This window comes from Maniola hyperantus, chromosome 16 (genome assembly GCF_902806685.2).
Source record: "Maniola hyperantus chromosome 16, iAphHyp1.2, whole genome shotgun sequence".
Classification (NCBI taxonomy): Eukaryota; Metazoa; Arthropoda; class Insecta; order Lepidoptera; family Nymphalidae; genus Maniola; species Maniola hyperantus.
Genome location: NC_048551.1, coordinates 5,340,058 through 5,364,855, shown reverse-complemented (window position 1 = coordinate 5,364,855; position 24,798 = coordinate 5,340,058). Strand labels below are relative to the sequence as shown.

The following is a 24,798-nucleotide window of genomic DNA, read 5'->3' as shown; positions in this document are numbered from 1 at the left end:
TCGAAGTTTATAAACTGAAAGGCACTCGTGCTTCAAAAAGTCATTAGCCGCTGTCGCTTGTTTGAAGACAAGCATAATTTTAGTAGCGTTTATGCGCCTACTTTCACTTACACCTTTTACTTGTTTAAAATATTTGGATACCACTAGGGGATTTTTGTTTCCTAGTTTGATATCTTCTGTGCTTTCTACGTATACAGGGAATTCTGAATTGGTACTAGTATCGCCGTACGCCCGGCGATACCCTGGTTTTATAAATGGTTTGTATTTTGCACCATCACTTTCAGAGGGTTTCTCCTTTTGCATTTTCTTCCTCTTTTTGCCCGCTGCTGGTTCCAAATCACAGCCGTCACTATCTAACGGCATTGTACCACAGTTTAACGAAAACTATTTACAAAATAATGTACTATTTACACTCAAAAACTATATTTTTAACAATTTTCAATTAAAAAGCGTACCTACTTCGCGTTTCCCGCCAAAAACGCGTCATTTAAGATTTTGGCGCGACCTACAAATATAGCCAAAGTGAGCCAAAGAGTATAATAATACCTACCTATACAGGAAAAATATAACAGCCACATCTAGAGGAGATAAGATTCTATGGTATTTTTTCTCTGCTTTATCTGTGCTATAAGCTCCTTAACTCCACGAGTTTTTTAGTTATAGTAGGTACCTACATCCCAATTCTTTGGTTTATCCACACTGTTTTCCACCATGGTTCCACCACACTTTTGAACTTGCACCTCTATCATATTGAGTAGGTACCTACCTACCTAGGTAGATATCCCAGCATGAGCTGTAATTTTATCCGTTTATATCTTCGTAATATACCTAGGTACAAGTCAATGATATTTTAATTTGAATTTTACACTCTACGACTAGTTAGGTACCTATACGATCCGATATCGTCTTTCTGCATCCAAAACCGCACATAAGTCACGCAAATTGCTAATGCGCGTGGCCGACATTTTAGTGACGTCAGCACTAGAGTATAGACTGATGTTTTGAGCTGATGGTAGGTACCATAGGTACTTATATTTTTATTTCGGTTGACGTTAATGAGACATGGTTCCAGCGCAATAGCAATTTGCGGGAATTATATCTACTTACAGATGGTCTAGGTATTATCTACCACGATTCACAAGACAGGTGGAGTGCCTATCAAGGTGGTCATTGCACATTTTGAATGTCAAACGATTTAAGGTCGTCAGTTGTATGGAGCAAAGCGCACTTGAGCATGTTATCTACTCGTGTGCTTGAGCGACGCGCCATGACACGACAAAATTATATAGTTTATATGAAGCAAGGCGCTGCCGCGTCGCGCAGCGCATCGCAAATGCGTTTATATTCAATGTACTCTGTGGTTTGGACCATTTGGACCACAGATAAGTGAATTAGGTACCTACTTCTTTTATCCATGTTTTGGACTTGCGTTGCGTAGGCTCCAGAGTCCAGACGCCGCCGCGCCGGTCCGATATCGTATCTGATATAATACAAGAGCTCGGAATAAAACTATAATAATCCTAAAGTTCAGACCTCAGAATCAGATTCATTCGGCCTGCAATGGAGACAGCTATGCTTGGAGTTTCTCTATGTGATCAAATCAGAAATGAGATCCATATGCAGAGTAACTGACATGACAGCTAAACGGGTTGCGAAGCTGAAGTGTCCTGTGCCAATGGGCAGTAATAATAGAATAATCTCTATGCTTATGGACAACCGCCCATGTGGGTGCCTACCTAAAGTATTCTGGACTAAATCAAAGGCACACTGATCTACAGGGTAGGAACCAAGGGCAGGAATATTTTGTCAAATGAAATCATGTCAATGTTATGACTACTTAAATTTATTTTACTAATATTGATACACTTTATGAACGATTATTCAAGACTATTACTACAGCTCGGTGGCAGGCTTGCTTTTCGATAAATCCTCACTTGTTGACTGTGTAGCTTCATTTTTACCAATTTTGTCAGCCATTTCAGCATACTTAGCTTGTCTGTATTCATATTTTGCTGCATCTAACAAAACATTTTGGAGAAGCTGTCTATTGTTTGACTGTTTGTTTGTCAATGATGGATACGGGTTACCTCTTAATTCTAAAATAGCCTTATCAATATTCCTTCCATAGCTTGGCTTTGGTGCTTTGAACATTTTTGTAAAAGCTGTATTACAGTTTTCAAATCTTGGTACGAGAACTTTAAATAATTTGTGTATCAGTTCTTTTTCAAGCAACCAATAGTCTGCAATATCCATTGTTGGTTTGTGGCAGTCACCATGAATGATTGCTTCCGAAATGAGCTGAAAACACAAGTTTGTCTGTTTAACATAGTTACCAAATTATAACTTAGTAATAATCTAAATAATTAGTAAAGGCTAAGATGATGTAGGTACTTTAAGGGTCATCTGTAGCATATAATGTGAAACAAGTTGCACTAGGTATATCTACAAATATCTAAGCTTTTTTACCCTTTCAGCATATTGGCGTGCTTCTTCAGCTCTATGTAGATTTAACTCAATCCTTTCGTATTTAATTAACCCCGTAACAGTTTTTCTTAACTTATCTAGCCTTCCTTCTGGCCCTTTCGGATTTCTTAATTTTCGATGCTGGTCCGGTACTTTTATTCGCAATTTAGACACTAGTTTAGTTACATCAGCTTGATTCATTTTATTAGCGATATAAGGAGTTTTGAACTAGTTATAAAACTAGGTACCTATTAAATAATTATATTCTTATAAGGACTTATTTTAAGGTTATGTTTTTATTTTTTCTTGTCAACTTTTAGTTTCTTTTTCATCGGGCTTTACGGCTCTGGGTTCTCTCTATTTATTTAATCCAAATGACGGGTCCACATGCTTGTGACAATCAGTGGCAAGCGCTTGGACAGGTTTCTGCATACTGCTTGCTAACGCTTGGGAGAGCTTGCCGTTTGATCCACCTGACTGCAAGCCAAACCATAGCCAAACAAATATATAAATTACTTTGTGGTGTTTGCCGATGCACGCTGTACAATGTACAATTTTGTTTGCCGAAAGTATCTGACGAACCATAATACACTTCTGGCCAAGCCAAACGCCCCACGCTTGTAAGACAACAAACAGCAAGCATCGGCAAACACGACAAAGTACTTTTATACACAGGGTTTGGGTATGGTTTGGCTTGCAGTCAATCGGATCGAATGACAAGCGTTGGCAATCATACGCAAACAGCCATTTACACGCTTGCCAGTGCTTGTTGTTTGCCACAAGTGTGCAAGTCGCAGGCATCAGCTAGTATTTGCATAAAAATATGATTTAAATACAACAATAACTGACTGTGCCAAATCCAGATAACTATTATACATAATATCGATGTTAAGTTCGTGGTCCGTTCATCGCTTTCTTCGTTACTTGACGCACGGAGTAATATATTGGTACCATTGCTTTGTTTCTTTATTGCTTTATAAATAGCTCAGAACAAGGACTATTAGAAACTAATGAGAAATACAATGACGCCACGAATTCTCAAAGTTTGTTTTACAACTTTAGTACTGTTGCAAAACAAACTTTGAGAATTCGTGGCGTCGTGAGAGGTCGTAGGTACCTCTGCTTGAGCGAGAGGGACTGAGGGGGCAACGCTAGTTGCATATCTGGACATATCTGTGCGTTCCTTTATCTAGCTTTATTACTCTATCTACGGTTGACAATAATTGACATTATTGACATTGACATGTTGATATTTCAAATTATTATTTTTTACTACCTAAGTAGGTACATGGTAGGTACCTACCTAATTACTTGTTATTTATTAATAAGTACACAGCAGAAATCAAGCAGTATATTTACTCCAGAAATACGAAGAATTAATGCTCAAGATCTTGAATTATTGTTAGCTTTTTTAAGTTATAATGGTTGAAAACAATGTGATGTGAAACAAAATGTTTAACATTGAAAACGTGTGGTAAACAAACCACAAACATGAGTTTTCCTTCGCGATTCAGCTCAGAAAACGCCGGAGTGTATGAATTACTCACAAAGCTGTGTGAGAACACAGCTGCTGAGTATTGTGGACAAACTAGAGTGTCTCAGCAAGCTCTAACTGCGAAATTACGGTCTCAATCTTATGAGATCATTTTAAAAAGGTCACCTTCAGGAATCGCAGGCACAGGAACAGATCCCATCATAGATTTGCTATCTCATTATTTTGTAACACAGCAAACTGCCAAAAATGTAGCCGAATATAAGAGGTCCATTGATCTTAAGAAACTTGTAAGCACAGTGCGCTGTACAGATTTTGGTGAACAAAAAGAACTTTTTCAAAATGTTTTGAAATGCCTGATCGGCTTAAAAAATTCAGCAGCACAAGATTTGTCAAATGAAATGTTTCAGGTATGCTTTTTTTATAACTATAGACAGGCATGCACTTGACTCCAATCACATCAAACGAAATGAATCACATGAATGCAGTCTAAGATGGAGCGCGCCTGCCCAGAAGGTGCCTATTCACTCTTCTTTTGAACGTACCAGTATTATAGCTTGGGAAAAATGGAAGCCGGAAGTGCATTATATATTCGAGCAGTGCATATTAGAAATGTGGAAGCCAATCGCTTTGTATACAGTGGTTTATTTAAAAAAAATTAAAGTGGCTTAGTTGGTTGATTTTTTATATATTCTATAATTTCTTTTTAGCACCCATTTTCATTTGGACTCCTGGATGAGATGTTACCGAAACCAAAAAAGGAGTTATTTGGTTCACCTGAACCTTACTCATTCTTCCCATCGTATGTGTTTGAGCTCCCTTTTTCGGTGAAGCGTCCGGAGTCACACTTGTCCAAGCACACATCTCAGTGCTACACAGAGGTCACAGTTGAAAGCTTTAACTCCAGAGGATGTGAGTTATATTATTAACTAAATGGTGCCCGTGACTTCTGCGTGGATTTAGGTATTAAAATCCAGTGGGAACTCACTATCACTCATTTTTGGATTCTGTATCTTCAGTTAAAAAGAAACCCTTATAGGATCAATTGGTGTCTTTCTGTCCGTCAACATCGGTCAAGGGAATCAAAACCTACTTGGTACTTGCCATTGACCTAGAATCATAAACTTTGGCAGATAGCAATGTCTTATAGCACAAGTATGGAACCAGACTATTGGGCGGCAGGGAGAAGTGGCGAATGCTCATGAGGTGTGTACGTGACACGTGCGTGACATCTGTCCCCAAAAATGTCACTTGGTGATGACCACAGCCACTCTGCCAAGATTGTTACGACAAAGAAGAAGAAATGGAACAATCCCAAAACCGTGAATTTGTAGTTTCATCCCAAAAAAAATTAAACTGTTATTTCTTGTATGAGCGAGACCAACTCGCACTTGACCGGTTTTTATTCCTTTAAGAGTTTCTGTTGGATGTTTTCTTGTATCTGATTAGGCATAAAAATAGGTAAGTAAACTTTTTATAATGCAATGCATAGTTTTTTTTTATTATTCAGATACAAGTTAACCCTTGATGGCTATCTCACCTGGTTGTAAGTGATGATGCAGTCTAAGCAGTTTTTATTAAACCCACATCCCTTTGGTTTCTACATGGCATCATACAAAAATACTAAATCGCTTGGCGCTACAGCTTTGCAGGTGGGTGGTAACTAGCCACGGCCAAAGCCCAGAAAACGCACCAGAAAATTAGACTGTGTTACTTTAAAGTTTATGTGATTAATAATTATCACCACATCATGCAATCATTATCTTACAAACCCAACAATAATTGACAATCAAAAAGTGTACAATAGTACAAACAGGTCGAGATGGCAATCGGGGAGGAAAAGCCCGGCACATCCGCATAGCCCCCGCGTGCTAACCCGGTGCAGGCGAGCGCAAGTGACGTGCAGGTGCATGGAACGTCCCCCCCGCCTCATACCCTGTGTCGGGAAGTTTCCGTTTTCTTCTTAACAATTTTTTTGCAGGTCTTCCAGATAGCCCTTCTCAAAGTGGAACAGTGAATATGAAATCATTCCTCAGTCCAATGTCTTTGGCGTCTATGACGTCTACTGCATTTTCCCCGTACTCTGATAGTACAATACATAACTTTCCACGTCTAACCGCCCCAAGAGATATACAGATGCCTTCGTCACAATCCACAGATGCTAATATTAAGGTAAGGTTTATTCAATGTGTTATAATTTCTATGATAATGGCGCCGTTTCTGTTGTCTTTCTCTAAACTAAATTTAGAGTATCTGTAGCTTTTCTTTTTATTATTGCTAAAATAGAATGGAACATGAGCCGAAGATGGGACGACATGATGATGAATAAACCAACAAACAAACACATTTTCGCATTTATAATAAGGGTACTGATTAGCAAATTGAATTTATGATTTCAGGTTACTCTAGTAAGCTCAAATGAACAGTCAAAAGTGAAGGAAGTGTTCCATAAAGATAACTCAGTAGATATTTGGGAGTTAGCTTCACAAGTTGATAAAGATATACCTGAAGACATTTGGGATATTGTTGGTAGGCTTTTTAAATTAGTAGAAATTGTGACAAGTAGATCAATGCAAATTAATAGCGATATAAATAAACAGTAATAAATACGTCAGTGTAAGCAAAAACGAATGTGTTGTAAATAGTATTAAATATAAATCAGTGATTATTATTGCGATGAATGATTAATAAATAAATTGGAGCGATTATAAATTATTCCTTACTTCAATAATGTTAAAGTATAATACTAGATTACAACAGGGGGTTATTCAAGGGGCGGACCAACAATTTCCTGAAAGGCCGGCAACGCATAGACGTTTCCTCTGGTGCTGCAAATTGCAGTTGCATGAGTCATGGTCACGATGGGATCGCCCCGTCCTGTGGAGTCCCATCGTGTCCATGACCCATGCAACTGGATCGAAATATCGATATTTCAAGATCATCGTTTTAATCGTGGAACGTACCCATTATTTCTTCATAATCATCATCATCCTCATCATTATCAACCGATAGACGTCCATGACTGCTGTCTTGCGCCGCCTGAATCCAGCGGCTCCCTGAGACTCATCTGATGTCGTCCGTCCACCTAGGGGGGGTCTTCCAACGCTGCGCTTTTCGATGCGAGGTGCAGTGCTGGAGCAACTTGAGACCCCAACGTCTATTGGTTTTTCCGAACCCTATTTTTTAATTACCCACGAAATTAGCCAAAAATCATTAGTTCATCAAAGTAGACTCGTAATTCTCGTAAAACTCGTCTTTACTGAAACATTGTATTTTTTTCAGCCAAACTGCCCCCAATCAATGATAGACAGCTTATAGCTTCGTCGACCAGAGAGATGGCGCTGTGGAGACGGACTTATGCTAACGAGTTGAGTGACCTTACTGTCATATCAGAGAAACAGTTTGTAAGGCATGTCATGTATTTAATAAGTAAGTTGACATAATGGTTTGATCTTCTTCGTCTTCCTTACCTTATACCACGTTACGTGGGGTCGGTACAACATGTCTTTTTCTTACACTCACTTCTGTCATCCGTCAACATATTATCCACCCCTTTTACACGCATATTCTCTTTCACGCAATCCATCCACCTTTTCTTTGGTCATCCTCTCTCCTCTTTTTTACACAATGGGTTGATAAGTGGGTTTAATAAAAACTGCTATACCCCTTTCAAGTTAGCCCGCTTCCACCTTAGATTGCATCATCACATAGCACCTGGTGAGATCATAGTCAAGGGCTAACTTGTAATGGAATAAAATGTTCATCAGTACCCTTATTATAAATGCGAAAGTGTGTTTGTTTGTTGGTTTGTCCTTCAATCACGTCGCAACGGTGCAACAGATTGGCATGTTTTTTTGCATGGGTATAATAAAGACCTGGAGAATGACATAGGCTACTTTTTACCCCGGAAAAATCAAAGAGTTCCCACGGGATTTTTAAAAACCTAATTCCATATTAAAATAAAAAGTCGCGGGCATCAGCTAGTATTTTACTAAAATTGACTTTTTCAGTTCCGCGTAGATTTGCCTTTTTAAAAATCCCCTGAGAACTTTTTGATTTTCCGTGCAAACCGTAATTTTCAAGTGACAGTTAGGTAACATAGAGCACAATATGGCTTTCCTATTCTTAGTTCGGATCGGACCCATTATACACATTCTGATTGTTTCAAGGGTTCCGTACCCGAAGGGTGTCATCGGGATCCTAATACTAAGCCTCCGCTGTCCGTCCGTCCCGTCTGTCTGTCTGTCTGCCAGCGAGCTGTATCTCGTGAACCGTAATAGGTAGAGAGTTGAAATCAGAGCATATGAATCTCTACTGCCGCCGAGTAATAGTGATAGTTTGAAAATGGCTGCCATGAAAATTAAAGTGTTATTTCTTGTGCAATGGTACCGGGTACGGAATTCTTCGTGTGTGAGTCCGACTCGCACTTGACCGATTTTTCCTATTCCACTTTCAGTTGGTGTAGAAACAAGTTCGTTCCCGTTCAATAAAGAATCCAATCGTTTTTATATAAAAGAGAATTTGGTTTTGGAGGGTATTTCGAAAGAGCATTTGACGTCGTATGTCGCGCCGCTGCTTCTTGTTGGCACGTTTTACAAGCGACTGTATAATTTCGCCTTCAACCTAACTGTCGATGACTATTTTCACAGCAAGGGACTGGTTTTCGAGGTATGTTTACGTTCTTATTTCCTAAAAAACTAGCTTATGCGTGGATATGGGTTTTTAAAAATCCCGTGGGAACTCTTTGATTTTCCGGGATAAAAAGTAGCCTATGTCCTTCCCCAAAATGTAAGCTATCTTTGTACCCAATTTCGTCAAAATCGGTTGAACAGTTGAGCCGTGAAAAGCTAGCAGACAGACAGACACACTTTCGCATTTATAATATTAATATGGATGAACTAAAACAGTACTAAAATAGCATTCAAAACAGCGTGCAAGAGATAATCCAAAAAATTGCTTGAGCATTTTGCTGCTTAAGAATCCAATGTCACTCCTGTGCCAGATGATTAATGGATCAAATAGTGATTGGGGTTTTTTTCAAGAAATCTTCAGTAGCAGCCGATTGGTTTATTGGTTTGTCCTTCAATCACGCCGCAACGGAGCAGCGGATTGACCTGATTTTTTGCATGGAGTTGAATACCTGGAGAGCGACATAGGCTACTTTTTGGACCTGAAAATCAAAGGGGACTGTTTAATTTCAGGCCCAAAAAGTAGACGAAGTCGCAGGCATCAGATAGTCAGCTAGTAGATAATATTTATATAAACTAGATGATACCCGCGACTTCGTCTGCGTGGATTTAGGTTTTTGAGAATCTCGTGGGCACTCTTTAATTTTCCGGGATAAAAAGCTAACTCTGAACCAAATTTCATCGAAATCGGTTAAACTATTGGGTCGTGAAAAGCTTGCTAACACGCTTTCGCATTTATAATAGTATTAGTATGGAAGTATGGATTTTTTTTTGTAACTTTGCAGGCAGCGAGAGAGGTAATTGGGAGATATTTGCTAGAGTTTCGCTTAGCGGCGACAGTGATATATGAAGAATGCTGCAAAAAGAGTACGGGCGAGCTCAACTTCATGCCCACTCTACTGCAGATTCTATATCACATTGAACCGCTCGAGTATGAGATCGAGACTATTGCATCTATTTATAAAGTTGTGGATCTAGGTGAGTTTGGTTTACATTTTTATTAAATTTGAATTTTTTTTTGATTAAATTTTATTTATTAAATTTGAATTCTGAACGCACCTGAAAACTTTATTCATATACTAGATGATGCCCGCGATTTCGTCCGCGTGGATTTGGGTTTTTTAAAAATCCTGTGGGAACTCTTTAATTTTCCAATATAAAAAGTAGCCTATGTCCTTCCCTGGGATGTAAGCTAACTTTATACCAAATATCATCAAAATCGGTTAAACGGTTGGGCCGTGAAAAGCTAGCAGACAGACAGACAGACACACTTTCGCATTTATAATATTAGTATGGATAAAATCTTCTTGAATTAAAACCTCCTTCACTGCCTGACTTGTGCCCTATTAATATAGAAACTTCTTATTGAAACCTCCACGGTACTGGCGCCTCTTGTAGCAAGCATCTAGCGTTTCCTCGCTGTAGTGAGATGAAAAGTTGTGTGTTACGCACGGCTGTAAATTTATTTGCGCTCGAGCCTTTGAATTCCGAGCCAACTAAGGATTCTAAGGTTAAACCACGAGTGCGAGTGGTTCAAAAATAGAATCCTGAGCGTAACGAGAGAATACAGACTCTCGCGACAAAATAACAACTTTGCAACCTTGCATAACAAATAAATATTTAATTTTCATTATGGTGGCACTACATCTTAAAAAGTCTCTTTGTCTCTCTCGCTTATGAGCGTGACAGAGGAAGCTATCGTGTTGTTTTTACTACTATAATGAAGTACTGAGTAATTTTTGCTACTGAACCCATTCGTCAATCTGCGGGGTGATTACTATCTCGCGACAGGCTTGCGACAGGCGTAAATCTCGCGATCATTGCTGTCAAACGTCACACGTAACAGCGGCTAGAGAGACAGCAATAGGCCACAAAGCAAAATAAGAAGAAGAAGAAGAGAGACAGCAAATGAACTGTCTCAATGCTACTTTATTTTATTTTATTTGACTAACCAACAACATTTACACATACACAAGTATTTACATACAAAAGGATTTATAACTAAAGGGCACATAGCATAAACGTTAACAACTGGCTAGTACAAAAGATTTAGGTACAATGATGTTATCACTTTAAAAGGCAGTAAAGTAAAGCAAAATGTAATAAGGAATTAGGCAGCACGTTAAATCGATTAAGTCTTATTACAAACTGATTAATTAGCTCCCTTTCGTAGGGAGACATGCTACTGTCTACTACTGCTGTCGCGTTGCTGTCGCTACTGCAACGTTTTACGTAAACACCCCGCGGGTTGACTAATTGTTTGCTTTGAGGTTAAATTGGGGTCTTTTTGGTGGGTCCCGGGTTCGATTCCCGGCAGGGGTTTGGAATTTTGTAATTTTTAATTAAATTTCTGGTCTGGTCTGGTGGGAGGCTTTGGCCGTGGCTAGTGACCACCCTACCAGCAAAACCGTGCCGCGAAGCGATTTAGCATTCCGGTACGATGCTGTGTGGACCAAATGGGTATGAGTTTTTAAAAAACCACCATACTCCAGTTTAGCCCGCTTCCATCTTAGATTGCATCATCACAGATGAGATTGCTTGCAGTCAAGGGCTAACTTATATCTGAGTAAAAAAATAAAAAAAGTCTGAAAGACTCTGGCAAAATATTAAGAGGTGAAGTGAAATTAAAAAAAAATTAATACAAACTCATAAATGTAATTTGTTTCAGATTCATCCTCGATGCCGCACGGAGCGGAGCTGATGTCGTATTTGTTCAATGAAATATCGCTCGTGACGCACAGGAACACTGCACTGACGTTGTATAACGCCCTGTTTGCCATATGCAGCGCCTACTTCAAGTAAATATATTAAAACTAGCTTATGATTTTCAAACCCCTGTTTCACCCCCTTAGGAGTTTAATTTTCAAAATCAAATCCTTTCTTAGCGGTTGCCTACGTCATAATATCTATCTGCATGCCAAATTTCAGCCTGATCCGTCCAGTAGTTTGAGCTGTGCATTGATAGATCAGTCAGTCAGTCACCTTTTCCTTTTATATATTTAGATTAGAATGTAGCTGACAGTTAATATTTGAAGCTATGAACAGACAATATAGACAGACACACTTTAGTATTTATGATGTTACTAGCTCATGTCCGCGACTTCGTCCGCCTGGACTACACAAATTTCAAACCCTCTTATTTTACCCCCTTAAGGGTTGAATTTTCAAAAACCCTTTCTTAGCGGATGTCTGCGTCATAATAGCTATCTGCATACCATGAATTTTTCCCGATCCGTCCAGTAGTTTGAGCTGTGCATTGGATTTTTTGTCTGGTGGAAGGCTTCGGCCGTATGTACCATATATACCAAAGCCGTGGCACCAAGCGATTCAGCGTTCCGGTACAATGCCGTGTAGAAACCAAGGGTGTATGGGTTTAATAAAAACTGCCATATTCCAGTTTAGCCCGCTTTCATCTTTGATTGTATCATCACTTACCACCAAGTGAGATTGCAGTCAAGGGCTAGCTTGTATCTGAATAAATAAAGAAAATGATAGATTAGTCAGTCAATCAATCAGCTTTTCAACGGTTAAAAAGAAGGGCCGTAAAAAGCTAGCAGACGGGAGACGTATGGGATATGAATAATTATTTACTTAAAATTGTTACCAACTTTTAATAAATCAACATTTTCACAGATTTATCGAACGATTCATATTCGAAGGGGAATTAGACGACATTTATGAGGAATTCTTTATACGAAAAGATACCACGTTCGTGAATTCTCGTTCCAAGAGATATTGGGACAAAGGGTTTCATATAACCCTCAGTGTTGCCATTCCAGATTTTCTAAGGCAATTGGCCACGTTTATTTTACTCTGTGGTAAATCTTTGAGATTGCTGAAACATTGCAACCCTAGTGTAAGTAGCCGTTTTAATTTTTATGCTACGTATGTTGTACCAATAATATCTAGGTATGTTTTATTAATAACAATCGCAGTGATAGCCTAGTGGTTAGGACGTCCACCTCCTAATCGTAGGTCGGGGTTTTATCCCGGGCTCGCACCTCTAACTTTTCGAAGCTATGTTTCGAAGCTTTAAGTAATTAAATATCACTTGTTTTAATGGTGACGGATGACATAGTAAGGAAACCTGCATGCCTGAGAGTTCTCCATAATGTTCTCAAAGGTGTGTGAAGTCTGCCTATAGTTAGCAAACGTAAAACTAACACAGCAGATGTGAATTTTTAAAATAAAAATTTTAAAATTTTTGGTAGTTTATTATTACTTTAGGATAAAATAAGACTTTTGAAAAAGAGGTAAAATGCCTTATTACAGTTTTGATTGCCAGCTCCCTATGAAATAATTTCAAACATGTATTTACAGGATCCCCTAGTCCTCTTAATTTCATCAGACCATCCATCAGTAAAATGCTGTGCCAGTTTCGATGAGCTCGAGCAGCAACAGCAGTTGTTGGACGTGTACCGAACGAGGTGCTTGTTCGTGAGTGGGGAGCCCGTCACTTTCGAACAAATTCTGCTGAAGCGGGAGGCGGAGCGGAAGGCTTTCACTGAAATGGCGTCTTTGAAACAAGCTGAAACTATGGAAAAGATTGTTGGTAAGGTTCTTACTTAAACTATAAACTGATTTGCTTAGAAATGTACTATCTTTTTCATGTCTTGATAAGTTAAAGTGAAGCCACACGATGCGTTGCATTGGCGGTGCGTGCGGCGCCTGAGCGGTGCCGCTGCGTCGTCTACGTCCTACATAGAAATCACTGTACCATGCTACACGATGCGTCACGACGTCGTGACGTGTGTCGTGGACTACACAAATTTCATACCCCTTATTTTACTCCCTTAGGGGTTACATTTTTAAGAATCCTTTCTTAGCGGATGCCTACGTTATAATAGCTATCTGCATGCCAAATTCCAGCCCGATCCGTCGAATAGTTTGAGCTGTGCGTTGATAGATCAGTCAGTCAGTCAGCTTTTCCTTTTATATATATTGATAATTTTATTGTTTGTAGCTGAAAGAAAAAGGTTAGCACAACTAATAATAGCAGAGAAACAACATTCACTAAGAGTGTTAGAAGCAGCAATGGCTGAAGCGAAAGCTGCCAAGACGAAAGCCAAAAAGCGTGATAGAACTCTTTGTGAATTAGAAAAAGCCGCCGAAAAGGCCACCGAAGAAGTTGATTCTAAGTTGAGAGATGATGAAAGGTGAGTGTGATAGTCTATAATATGTACACCATTATTAATGAGAAAGTGTATATTTGTTACTTTTTTACTTGTACATCCTGGGATTATAAAGCTCCTGAGGGATGTGGAAAAATTAATATCCACGCGAACTAAGTTGCGAGCAAAATTGATATTTTGTATACCTATCTTCTTCTTGTTTGTTTATTCATCTATTTTTAATTGCAGAAGTAAAATGATGGAATATTATTCAAAATTAAATATGGAGGTAGAGAAAAGTAAGATACATACCGAATGGAAAATTAAACGCTTACAGTTAGATCAAACTAGAATGCAACTTCTGTCTACAGAGGAGAGAAACTTAAAAAGAGAAAAGCTAGAGTTAGAACATCAGCGCAACGAATCAGTAATGGCAATGTCCATTCAGAGTGATTTTAAATCGGAAGATGATCTCGATGCAATCGATAACAATAATGGAGAAGTTAATGATGACTTTAAAACTCCAGAATCAACGCCTTCTGTAGAAATAATACAAGACGCGGAGTCTTCCAACGTTACTGAACACAACAAAAATAAACAAAAAGCGCAAACGTCGAGTGACGTTCTGAATGCCATATGTAATGTCGCTAAAAACTTCTTTGGAGTTTCCAAATCGAAAGACGATACTCCCTGTGATAACGAAGTTGAAGTCGATGCGCAAGGAAACGTTGTTACAGCCAATACGGAGAATGATAACAAATCGAAGGAAAAAGAAACATCGAGTGACGTAATCGGTCGTGAGCTAGACAACGAATTTGATAATCAACAATTTTTGAAAAGAAACCAACAAGCGTTGAAGAATAAGCAAAAAGTTATGGCTCATGAATTTGGTCAAACAGACACTGAGAATAATCGAATAAAAGACCCCAAGAAACTACCATCGTTAGATGAAGAGAATAACATCGAGGAGGTATGGTCACCTCACGTCGAAGCCAAAAAGAATAAGCAGAAAGTACTGGGCGTAGAATTTGATATTGTTCAACAAGATAAAGTAGTCACAGAACCTAGAACTGACGCACAAAAGGAAGCTCTTGTTAATAGACAGAGAGTTTTAGGCGTTGAATACAATCTGCCTTCAGAAAAATATTCAGTAAAAGAACCAGCGAATATTGCCCAGGAAGAAGCTATACGAAATAAAAATAAAGTTTTAGGCTCAGTGTATGAAAATACCCTAAATTCAACAAAAAAATATGATCCTGCGAAGAAATCCGGTTTGAGGTTGAACTTGAAACCCTTCAGCGAAAATATGTTTAGTCAACAGACACTCGCGGTCACACCAAACACAGGGGCGATTACACCAGGAGAATTGTTCTCGACGGTAATTTCTGTGGTATTTTTCCCGAACACGAAAGCCTGATTTAATAGCAGCAATAGTCCAGACTGTTGTGTTGTTTTATGCATTTAAGTCTCTTGGATCATAATATAATCTAAACTACGATTTTATTTTGTAAATTTTTAAAACAATGTAATTTATGTTTGGGAAATTGAAATCTTTTCGTGGTAGTAATTTTAAAAAGGTTATAACGTTTGTTTGATCTATTTTTTAGAGTTTAATTGTAATTACTTGAATGTTAATAATATGTTTTGTCGCAGCTCCACCTAGAAACGCCTACAACCGCTGAAATACCAGCCGACGGAGGCATCACGAGTGATATATTCACACCACACAGCGAAGGCGGCAAAGACTCTGCTAAACTTAAACCAGACAAAGAATTCCTGAACTCAAACGGGTTTAACTTTTCATTAATCGTCGACGATGAAACTGCTGATTCGGAAGTAATTAGCGACAATCAAACAGAAAGCCCAGAAAATTCCCCATCTAAAAGTGTTGACTTTTGCGATATTCCTATATCAAACAAAAAAACTTCGATATTCAATATAATAGATGGTTCATACAATCTAGATTCGTTTGACCCGTTCGGTGTAAAAAATTTACAAAACTACTCCAAAGATTACTTTAATAAGAAGATAAATAGTGAAACAGATTCATTCTATACTCATCCGACAGTCATTATGGAAGAAGTCAAGAAAAAACCATATAATAACATTTTTGCGTCACAGTGTGACACTGAGAAAGATCAAAAAGTAAATTGTGACAATATAGCAACACTAACAGCTTGTTTACAAAGATCTGTAATGTTGCCGTTAACCTATCAACTCGAAGTTGTAAACAATTCCATCTTAACCCATTTCCTGGTAAATCTGGACATGTATGAGCATTTAAGGAGTTTGAAGGATTACTTCTTTCTAATGGACGGAGAGTTTTCTAGAAGCATCTGTCATAACCTGTTCACTAAATTGACAAAAACGCTAAATCCGCAGGAGTTGTTGAACTTTGCCACGTTGCATAATATTTTGGACAAAGCTCTTGGATCGTCCATATCACGTAAGTTTTTTGAATATAAATTATTATTTTTAATCTTATCTCCTAGTTCCCAGCAGCAGTAGTAATGATTTTAATCGAATTCAAAAAAAGAGGAAACGGTAAGTATTTCCTTCAAATATAAACAAATGACACCTTTTTGTTTGGTTAGGTTGCTTTCAACTAAATTTGGCGTCAAAGGCTTCGGATTTATGGAACTTATCTACGGAAAATAGTAAATCACTCGCGATCAGTGCATCAGTTTAGCAAAAAGTAGATCCATGTTACACTTTTCAACCACTGTTAGTATAGGTTTTTTAATCATGTCGTGACTGTCAAGACCTGTCACAAGGGAATCAAAACCTATAGGGTACTTCCCGTTGACCTAGAATCGTGAGAAAACTTGTGTGCCTGAGAGTTCTCCATAATGTTCTCAAAGGCGTGTGAAGTCTGCCGATCCGCATTGAAGCCAACATTCTCATTCTGTAAGGAGACCCGTGCTCTGTAGTGAGTTGACGATGGGATAATGATAATAATGGACTATTTTAAGTAAGATTTTAAACCCATTCTAGACGTCCACAAATTTTCGGAAAACCTATCGTTCACTATAACGGACTCGCCGCTAAGTTTCCAACACAGTTCGCCTGATGTACTACAATGCCTCTCTCTCACGTACACCGTTGGCTGGCCTTTGAACATTATACTATCACAAGAAGCTTTACTGAGATACGCTAAAGTGTTCCAGTTTCTGGTCAAAATGAGGCGGATATTTTGGGTGCTGAGTGAAGATTTCGAGGTAAAAGTCCTTTCATTTAGCTCTTCTGAATTATAGTTTAGAAACCTTTCCCTGCGATCTCACCTGATTGTAAGAGAGGAGAATAATCGACTGAGTTTGTTGTGGGCTCTTCTCAGACCTGGGCGTGTTTGGAACCCTCGCAGCTTTAGTTTTAAGTTTACGTAATTTATTATCACCATATCATCTTACTAATCCAATCAAAAAGTGATTGCTAATTGTATGTTCTTCTTTTACATGTTTCTTTTGGTGTACAATAAAGAATATTAAAAAGAAAAGAAAAAAAGGTGTACATTAGTACTTAGTAGGTACCTACTTTGATTTGATTTTGACTTGCAATCGAAGATTCTCGGGCTCACTAAGACTTGAGACCATAGAGACGAGGCGGGGTGGGGTGGCGCAGTGCAACGCAATCATTTCTGCCGGAGCGGCAACGCAGTGCCCGTGTGGCATCCAGTCCTGAAATCCACAGCCGTGCGGCGCCGCAACGCACCTGAAACGCATCGTATGGCCTTAGCCTTAACGTTCATGAAAATATAGGTCACTGGTCATCCCTGAATATAATGAATGAACGCATCAAATCAATATTCAATTTCCATTTTCCAGTCTTTAAAACTAACGGCGAAAATATCCAAACACCACTCCAGGAAGCTGTTAAAATCGCCCCAATACATATCTATACAGATATACAGACACATAATGGCGTCTCTAATAAGAGCGTTAGACAACTACATAGTCACAACATGTATTCTTACGTCATGGACGGAGTTCGAGAAGGATCTAATGAAGGCCCGAACGCTCGACGATTTGTACGAGTGCCACGTGGTTTATATAAAGAAGGTCCTCTTTAGGTGCCTTTTGAATAACAGATCGATGCCTGTAATGAAGCTCTTGAACGATATCTTCACTGTGGTGCTGAAGTTCAGCCGAGTCCTGAAGGCTGGGTAAGCTATTTTCCTTGTACCTCTTTTTAAAAGATTTTTATTAGTTTGACTTGTTCGTAAAGTACGCGGCAGAAAATAATGTGCATCGACTTTTAGAAGGAGATAACAGATTTGTAGAGCGTTGTCTCCGTCGTTGAGACCGACAAAACGCTCGACAACGCTCTACAAAGCCGAAATGTCATTCTAAAGGCCGATGTACATTACTTTCTGCCGCATACTGTATGTTGTAATTTCGTCGAAATTGATAACTGAGAGAGTTGTAGACCACGTCTTGTGGTTTGGATGACAATAATTATAGGTACCTTTATCTTCTCTTTTTCACATTTCTTGGTATGAAAAACAAAAGCTTTGTCCCAATCAATCTAGCGTGTGTTGTCCTTCGCGTACCTATAGTTATAGTAGTAAAATATGTAGATACATTATTTTGTAACTAGCTGATGCCCGCGACTTCGTCCGTGTGGATTTAGTTTTTAAAAATCCTGTAGGAACTCTTTAATTTTCCGGGATAAAAAGTAGCCTATGTCCTTCCCCGGGATGCAAGCTATCTCTGTACCAAATTTCATCAAAATCGGTTGAACGGATTGGCCGTGAAAGGCTAGCAGACAGACAGACAGACACACACTTTCGCATTTATAATAATATTAGTATATTAGTATTAGTATGGATAAGTAGATTTCAAAATGACTAAATTAGTTGTACCGATGGAATTGATAATTCCATGTTCACTGCCAATCACTATTGTTTCCAGTGAATGGCAACAAAAGGAGACCAATGGCTGCTTCACACACACGAGTTTCATCCAGCTGGAGGAGTTGTACCACTTGTTCGAGAAACTAGCGAAATATCTCCACAAGGTGATCACCAAACTGATGGAATGCGGCTACCAGAGGCATCTGGTGGAACTCCTCACTATGGTGAATCTTAACGGGTATTATGATCCGGAAAAGTCCAAAGAGGATACTAATGCCAGTATTCAGTCTGCGTGAAGGTTCTAATACAAAGTTTTGTTTATAAGCCCACTAGCTGATGCCTGCGACTTCGTCCGCGTGGATTTACATTTTTCAAAATCCCGCTGAAACTCTTTGATTTTCCGGGATAAAAAGTAGCCTATGTGTTAATCCAGGGTATAATCTATCTCCATTCCAAATTTCATCCAAATCCGTTCAGCCGTTTTTGCGTGATTGAGTAACAAACATCCAAACATCCACACTTTCACATTTATAATATTAGAATCTGTAATTTGTATGGAAATCGTAATGTGTATTTACAGATTCTAACCATATTCTTACGATCGCCGTTGACCGTGCGTAATGTCTCTTCTTATAAAATCAGTATTTTAAAGTAGCATGTTATTATATTTGTCAATGTGGCTAATTCCGTTTATATACAATCTCTAAACTAAACTAAAATGACACGTATAAATATCTTGCTATCCCTTTCATAATGTTGCTTGCGGAAAAAGATAGCACTAGATTTAGACCTGCTAATTTAGATAAGTTTAGAGATTGTGTACAAGAGAATCGGTCCTATTATCACATTATATTGATTTGTAGTTGGTTGTGATTGGTAGATGTTGAACCTCGATTTTTATTAACTATCTGATGCAGCCCTATAGAGTCTATAGGGCTGCATCAGCATCTATAGTATAGACAAAGAGTATCTGCTTAATGTTACCGGCAATGCAATTCCATCATTTTATAGAATATCTAATTATTCCATGAAATACCGGGTTTGTTTTGCCAAATATGCAATCTATCGTTGACCATTTCATACATTTCCAGGTCTTTATCTATACCCATGCACAAAATCACGTCAATCCGTTGCACCGTTGCGATAAATTGAAGGACAAACCAATAAATCAATAAACCAACAAACAAACACACTTTTGCATTTATAATAAGGGTGCTGATTAATAGCAAAGTAGTCACAAAATTCTCATACAATGTAAACATATCATGTATAGATCAATGTACCTAGGTACTCTTAAGGCAGTTTATTTACTAGAAAGTGCCTTTTATTTACTAGATTTTATCTTAGCAGTTTAAACTTGTGCAAAGTGAATATTCAGTGCGTTCAGTGTCTTATAGTATCTTCATATAATTAAAAGTAATAAACTAATACGCAATCCAAACCTTTCGATACCAATAAAATTATAGTGTAGTTATAAATGAAAATGAAAATGAAAATACTTTTTTATTCTAGTAAACTTTCACAAGTACTTTTGAATCGTCGGATGCATCTACCAGGGTGTAACCAGAACGCTAGCAAAAACTTATCGTTATTGTTATACTACCTAAACACAATCCAAAACCAATAACCATTTGCCTCAGTTTGTAGTTTTAATTATTTAGTATTTTTCAAACCCGCAATGTATAACGTGCAAAACTGGGGTCAATGCACCACCTACGACGCGGCATTGACTCCGAGTGGCCTATTTACGTAACGTTCGTTGACCTCTAGCGTCAGTCAGATGTTTTATTTGCAATATATCGTGAACTTTTACAAAATATAGGTCATTTTTTAAATTTCTTTTTCGGGTTTTTTTGTGGTATCATATCAGTAATGATCAGTACTATCACCTGTCTTCGTTTTCGCTAGCGTTCTGGTTACACCCTGTATAATATTATAATATTATTGAGTAATTATTTAATTTATTAATGCTATTTCTGTACAAATATACTTATAATTTGTTATAAGTGCTAATGAATACGTCTCTATGATAGAGATTAAGTAATTGAAAAATTATATTTACTTTTTACGTATTAATCCTAGTTGTTTAGCACTATACATATTTTAATAAATAAAAGTAAAATAAAGATAAATAAATAATCGTTTTATATTTGCTTAAGCATACTTACCTACACAATAATATTTTTATTTATACCTACTCGGGTTACAGTATTTTAAAATTTTCCGTAGTCTGGCTACAGCTTTTTAAACGTTTTCTTTTTCTTTTAAAATATCGATGCTCGATTGGATTAGGCTCCAAAAGGATAGAACCACACCACTTCACCACAGTTCTTCGACACACTACCATGTGCATGTTTTTTTCATCTTTTTTACTGACTGACTGACTGATCTATCAACGCACAGCTCAAACCACTGGACGGATCGAGCTAAAATTTGGCATGCAGATAGCTGTTATGATGTAAGTATCCGCTAAGAAAGGATTTTTAAAAATTCAATCCCTGGGGGGGTAAAATAGGGGTTTGAAATTTATGTAGTCCACGCGGACGAAGTCGCGAACGTAAGCTAGTATTACATATACCAAAACTAGGTGGCGCTGTATAAATTTTGGTAAAATTATTGTAAGGGTTAGTGCAGATCGATTAGAAAACTACGCTTTTCTTACGTGTAATAAAATATCGACCTTACCTTTAGAAAGAATTTATGTAGCATTTCATTTATTATTTATTATTATTATTTCAATTGACATTTCTGTTTTTAAGTGACATTTAGTTTTAAAAATAGAATAGAAGAGTAAATTTTTCTTCTAATAAACTTTTATAAGTGCTGCTTTGAATCGTCAGAATAATTTAGCAGGAAATAAAGAAATAATATTCTCCGGCAAACGAAATAATTTCTTGGCCTCCTATTCTACTTTCTCTAACTATGCGCCATCTATGGTCGAGTAACTGAATTTTCTGCCATCTAGTGTTGAGTAGGTGAAGCTAATATTTTTCTATTTGGCGTTTAATAATAAAATAATAATAAATAACGTATATATTATGTACATAGCATATTTTAATCTATTATCTTATTATAGTTGTAAGTTGCGACGTACAGTATTTGAGATAATTGGCAAATGAAATTTTTATTATAACAGAGTTTACAGCGTCGTCCGCGCGCTAGTGGTGCCGTTATTTTCCTTATATTCAGGGTGTGTTTTCACGAATACTTCATTCAACTTCAATTCGTCTTAAGGTGAACATCCGCCTATAACGGTTACATCGCGAGTGACATTGAAGTGAAAGCTTGTGTTTATTTCCTTTACACCTTCGAATGCACAACATTTAGAACTGTAAAAGCAAAAATAAAATTTATATCAAGAACCACTGCAAAAATTGCAAGAAAACTGAATTCAGTGGAAATCACTCTTTACGGCTATCGATCGGCGTACAACCTACAAGTTTTGAAAACGAGCGCGAAGCGACTGCTATTTCAGCGGCGCCAGCTATTTCTCTCATCAAAAACGTTAAAACTCAAGAAGCACCGTCACCGCCGCCGAGATGGCGTTCATGATGCCAGTTATGAAGAACGATTGGGACATTTACAACTCGCAGCGGTCGCGGCGGACCTCGGAGTCGGCGGACAAGGCGGGCCCCGGCGGCGGCCGAGTGCGCAAGGTGTCCGAGTCGCGTTCCGAGGGACCCGCGCTGTCGCCGCGCTCCAACGCCGCGCTCAGCCCGCACCGCAGCGCGCCGGCCATGCGCTCGCTATCCTACTGCCGGGCGCCCCCGAGCCGAGTATCCTTGCGAACATACGAAAACCTCAAGGGCTCGGCTAGCCCGCCCAGCGTCAGCAAGGACTCGGAAAAGTTTCACAGCAGGTTGGTGGAGAAGTTGCGTCGAGCGTTCGGTCGCTCGGAGTCTCGGAACGCCGAGAGGAGCTCGTGAGTTAACCGGGCGTGCTTGTGTGCAGGGCGCGCGCCGACTCCCCCGAGCGACGCTCGCGCTGCGGCGCCTGCATGCCCTACCTGTGACGCGCGCGGCGGCGGCCCCGCGCGCGCCGAGCGCTGCCCGCGGCCAAGGAGACACACCATCTGTGATATGTACGCGAAGAGAACACCAGTTGAGTACAACAGCTATGAATGTGTTGTTTATGATCGATGATGGAGCCCTTATGTATTAAAATATTACACAGACATCCACTTTATTCGCTTCTAACGGATGCATGTTTGTGTTCAATGTTGGGAAGGTTGTTGAAAGCGAGGTTGAATGAACTGTATGTTTACTAGTTGAATGTTTAAGACTGCGTTTACTTTAAGGTTTAAGTTAGATTGCCACGGTTTGCTTTGGCCTTTTACGAAAAGGTTGACCCATCCGGTTTTTAGACTTTAGTTATTATGGCAGTTCGGGATCGATCTGTGATTCGTCGTGTGACGGTGTTATTTATTTATAAATATAATATTATGAGCGAGGTACCTTTATAATTTACATTATTTGTAGCTATGTCAAAAGGCCGTATGTAGGATGTAGGAAGCCTCAGGCCCCGTTAGGAAATCAAGATCGGTAAAATCAAAACAAGTAGGCCTAATGTCAAAGAACATAAAATAGGTAGGTACCTACCTATTTTATATTATTAGCTACGATAATTGATAAACATAAAGCCAGAAAAGTATTAAGTAGCTTTGTTTACTAGTAGATACTACTTAATAAATATATTATTATTACTACTATTTTTAATTACTAGTAAGTAAAATATACCTACCTACAAAATTATACTTAATTACTTACACCCATAGATTGATTATTGGTCTCGCTCCGCATCTATGCTTACACCACTAATTTTTCCTTAAGTAGATAGGTACCTAGTACCTACCTACCACACATTTTTAAGGGAAGGAAAAAAGGTTTATGCTAGTTTTAAATGTGCCTTCGAATTTATATATTTTACTTACTTTAACAAAATTAGGATTTGTTTGTTTCGAAAATATTATGAATTTGATATGTGGACGCACTACACTAGTTACGCCGCCAAACTAGGTACCATTGACAATATTAATATAATGTCAACGCCGCACGTCCAAAATGTTTGAACAACTAACTATGTTTATGGATATTTTAAATTAAAAAACTCTACTTACATTTTTTAAACTGCATTAAACGTGGAAAACGTGTTGAATATCGGAATCTGATAAGCAGATTTTTATGATATTTAAAAATTAGTGTTGTGTAACAATAACTAGTAACTCTACCTATTACGCAGTACCTAAGTATAAATAAAATGTGAATTACATTATTGATGTACAGACCGTTTACTATAACTTGTCCCCTGACGTTATGTTGGCACTATTGCAAATCACACAATAATAAACTCTCAGTTCTATGAAATAAGTATAAAGCAGACCAAGTAATAGTGGCAACATGACAGCAGGGGACAAGTTATATTATAGTGAACTGTCATAGACCTTAATTTTGTTACATAATGTGGCTAATTCCGTTGTACACAATCTCTAAACTAAACTAAAATGGCACGTCTAAATCTATTGCTATCCCTATCATAATGTTGCTTGCGGAAAAGGATAGCACTAGATTTAGACCTTCTAAAACAAAGTTACAGCGTCTTCGCCGGCGAAGACGAGGTCCCCGATTCCTGACGTCACCCGGTCGTGGCCATGTGTCACGCCCCCGGGGACCCACTGACCAAAACATCAGATTAACAGCTCCTCCCATCCCAACGTTACCCTAAGCCGTGGTCCGAGCCTCGCAGGAGGCGCCCTTAGGATGGCGTTGCCCCCCGATCACTGAATTGTTCTTCGAGCTCTAGGGCTCACCCCCAGGCGGAGCTTCGCGCTCGCCAACCCCCCCGGTGACGCTGTAGCGGCCAGTAGGGCCTACGCAGCATAGTCAATCCGAAACAACACAATAGTTTAGTTTAGAGATTGTGTACAAGAGAATCGGCCCCAATGTTTGATTTTATGTGATGTTAACTTTGACTGTGTAAATGGACCAGCTTTATTAAAATTAGGAAAACGTATTTTCAGTATAACTGAGCTAGTGACGTAAAGTGATTGTATTGTAAATGTAGGTTCTATTAAGTATTTCAAAAATGCATCTAGATAAGGATATAATTCTGCAAGTTCCTTACTTAAAATTACAGAACTGCCATATTTCATTATTTCTACAATAAAGGAATTTTGTCAGCGAATGTGGTAATAATTAG

The 24,798-nt window shown here is 38.5% G+C and overlaps 4 protein-coding genes across 4 annotated transcripts in view; 2 read left to right on the top strand and 2 right to left on the bottom strand.

The window, feature by feature from the left end:
• LOC117989342 (inositol-tetrakisphosphate 1-kinase-like) overlaps positions 1 to 24,798 on the bottom strand; it is a 218,837-nt gene that overhangs the window by 139,813 nt on the left and 54,226 nt on the right. The gene's annotated exons all lie outside the window — the stretch shown is intronic.
• Positions 1,826 to 2,882, bottom strand: mRpL17 (mitochondrial ribosomal protein L17). The gene is made up of 2 exons (XM_034976630.2): positions 2,467 to 2,882; positions 1,826 to 2,298 (listed from the first exon to the last, which is right to left on the bottom strand). The coding sequence occupies exons 1-2, from the start codon at positions 2,662 to 2,664 to the stop codon at positions 1,894 to 1,896; spliced, it is 603 nt and encodes a 200-aa protein (XP_034832521.1). The 5' UTR covers positions 2,665 to 2,882; the 3' UTR covers positions 1,826 to 1,893.
• On the top strand, positions 3,773 to 19,035 carry Grip163 (gamma-tubulin complex component 6). Its single transcript, XM_034976628.2, has 16 exons — positions 3,773 to 4,365; positions 4,666 to 4,867; positions 5,937 to 6,127; positions 6,355 to 6,484; positions 7,238 to 7,384; positions 8,412 to 8,623; positions 9,429 to 9,621; positions 11,312 to 11,441; positions 12,277 to 12,499; positions 12,964 to 13,195; positions 13,607 to 13,799; positions 14,004 to 15,132; positions 15,408 to 16,200; positions 16,749 to 16,972; positions 17,576 to 17,913; positions 18,662 to 19,035. Exons 1-16 carry the CDS (start codon positions 3,955 to 3,957, stop codon positions 18,897 to 18,899), a joined length of 4,986 nt encoding a protein of 1,661 aa, XP_034832519.1. The 5' UTR covers positions 3,773 to 3,954; the 3' UTR covers positions 18,900 to 19,035.
• Positions 21,761 to 23,935, top strand: LOC117989296 (uncharacterized). The gene is made up of 2 exons (XM_034976632.2): positions 21,761 to 22,462; positions 22,555 to 23,935. The coding sequence occupies exons 1-2, from the start codon at positions 22,143 to 22,145 to the stop codon at positions 22,613 to 22,615; spliced, it is 381 nt and encodes a 126-aa protein (XP_034832523.1). The 5' UTR covers positions 21,761 to 22,142; the 3' UTR covers positions 22,616 to 23,935.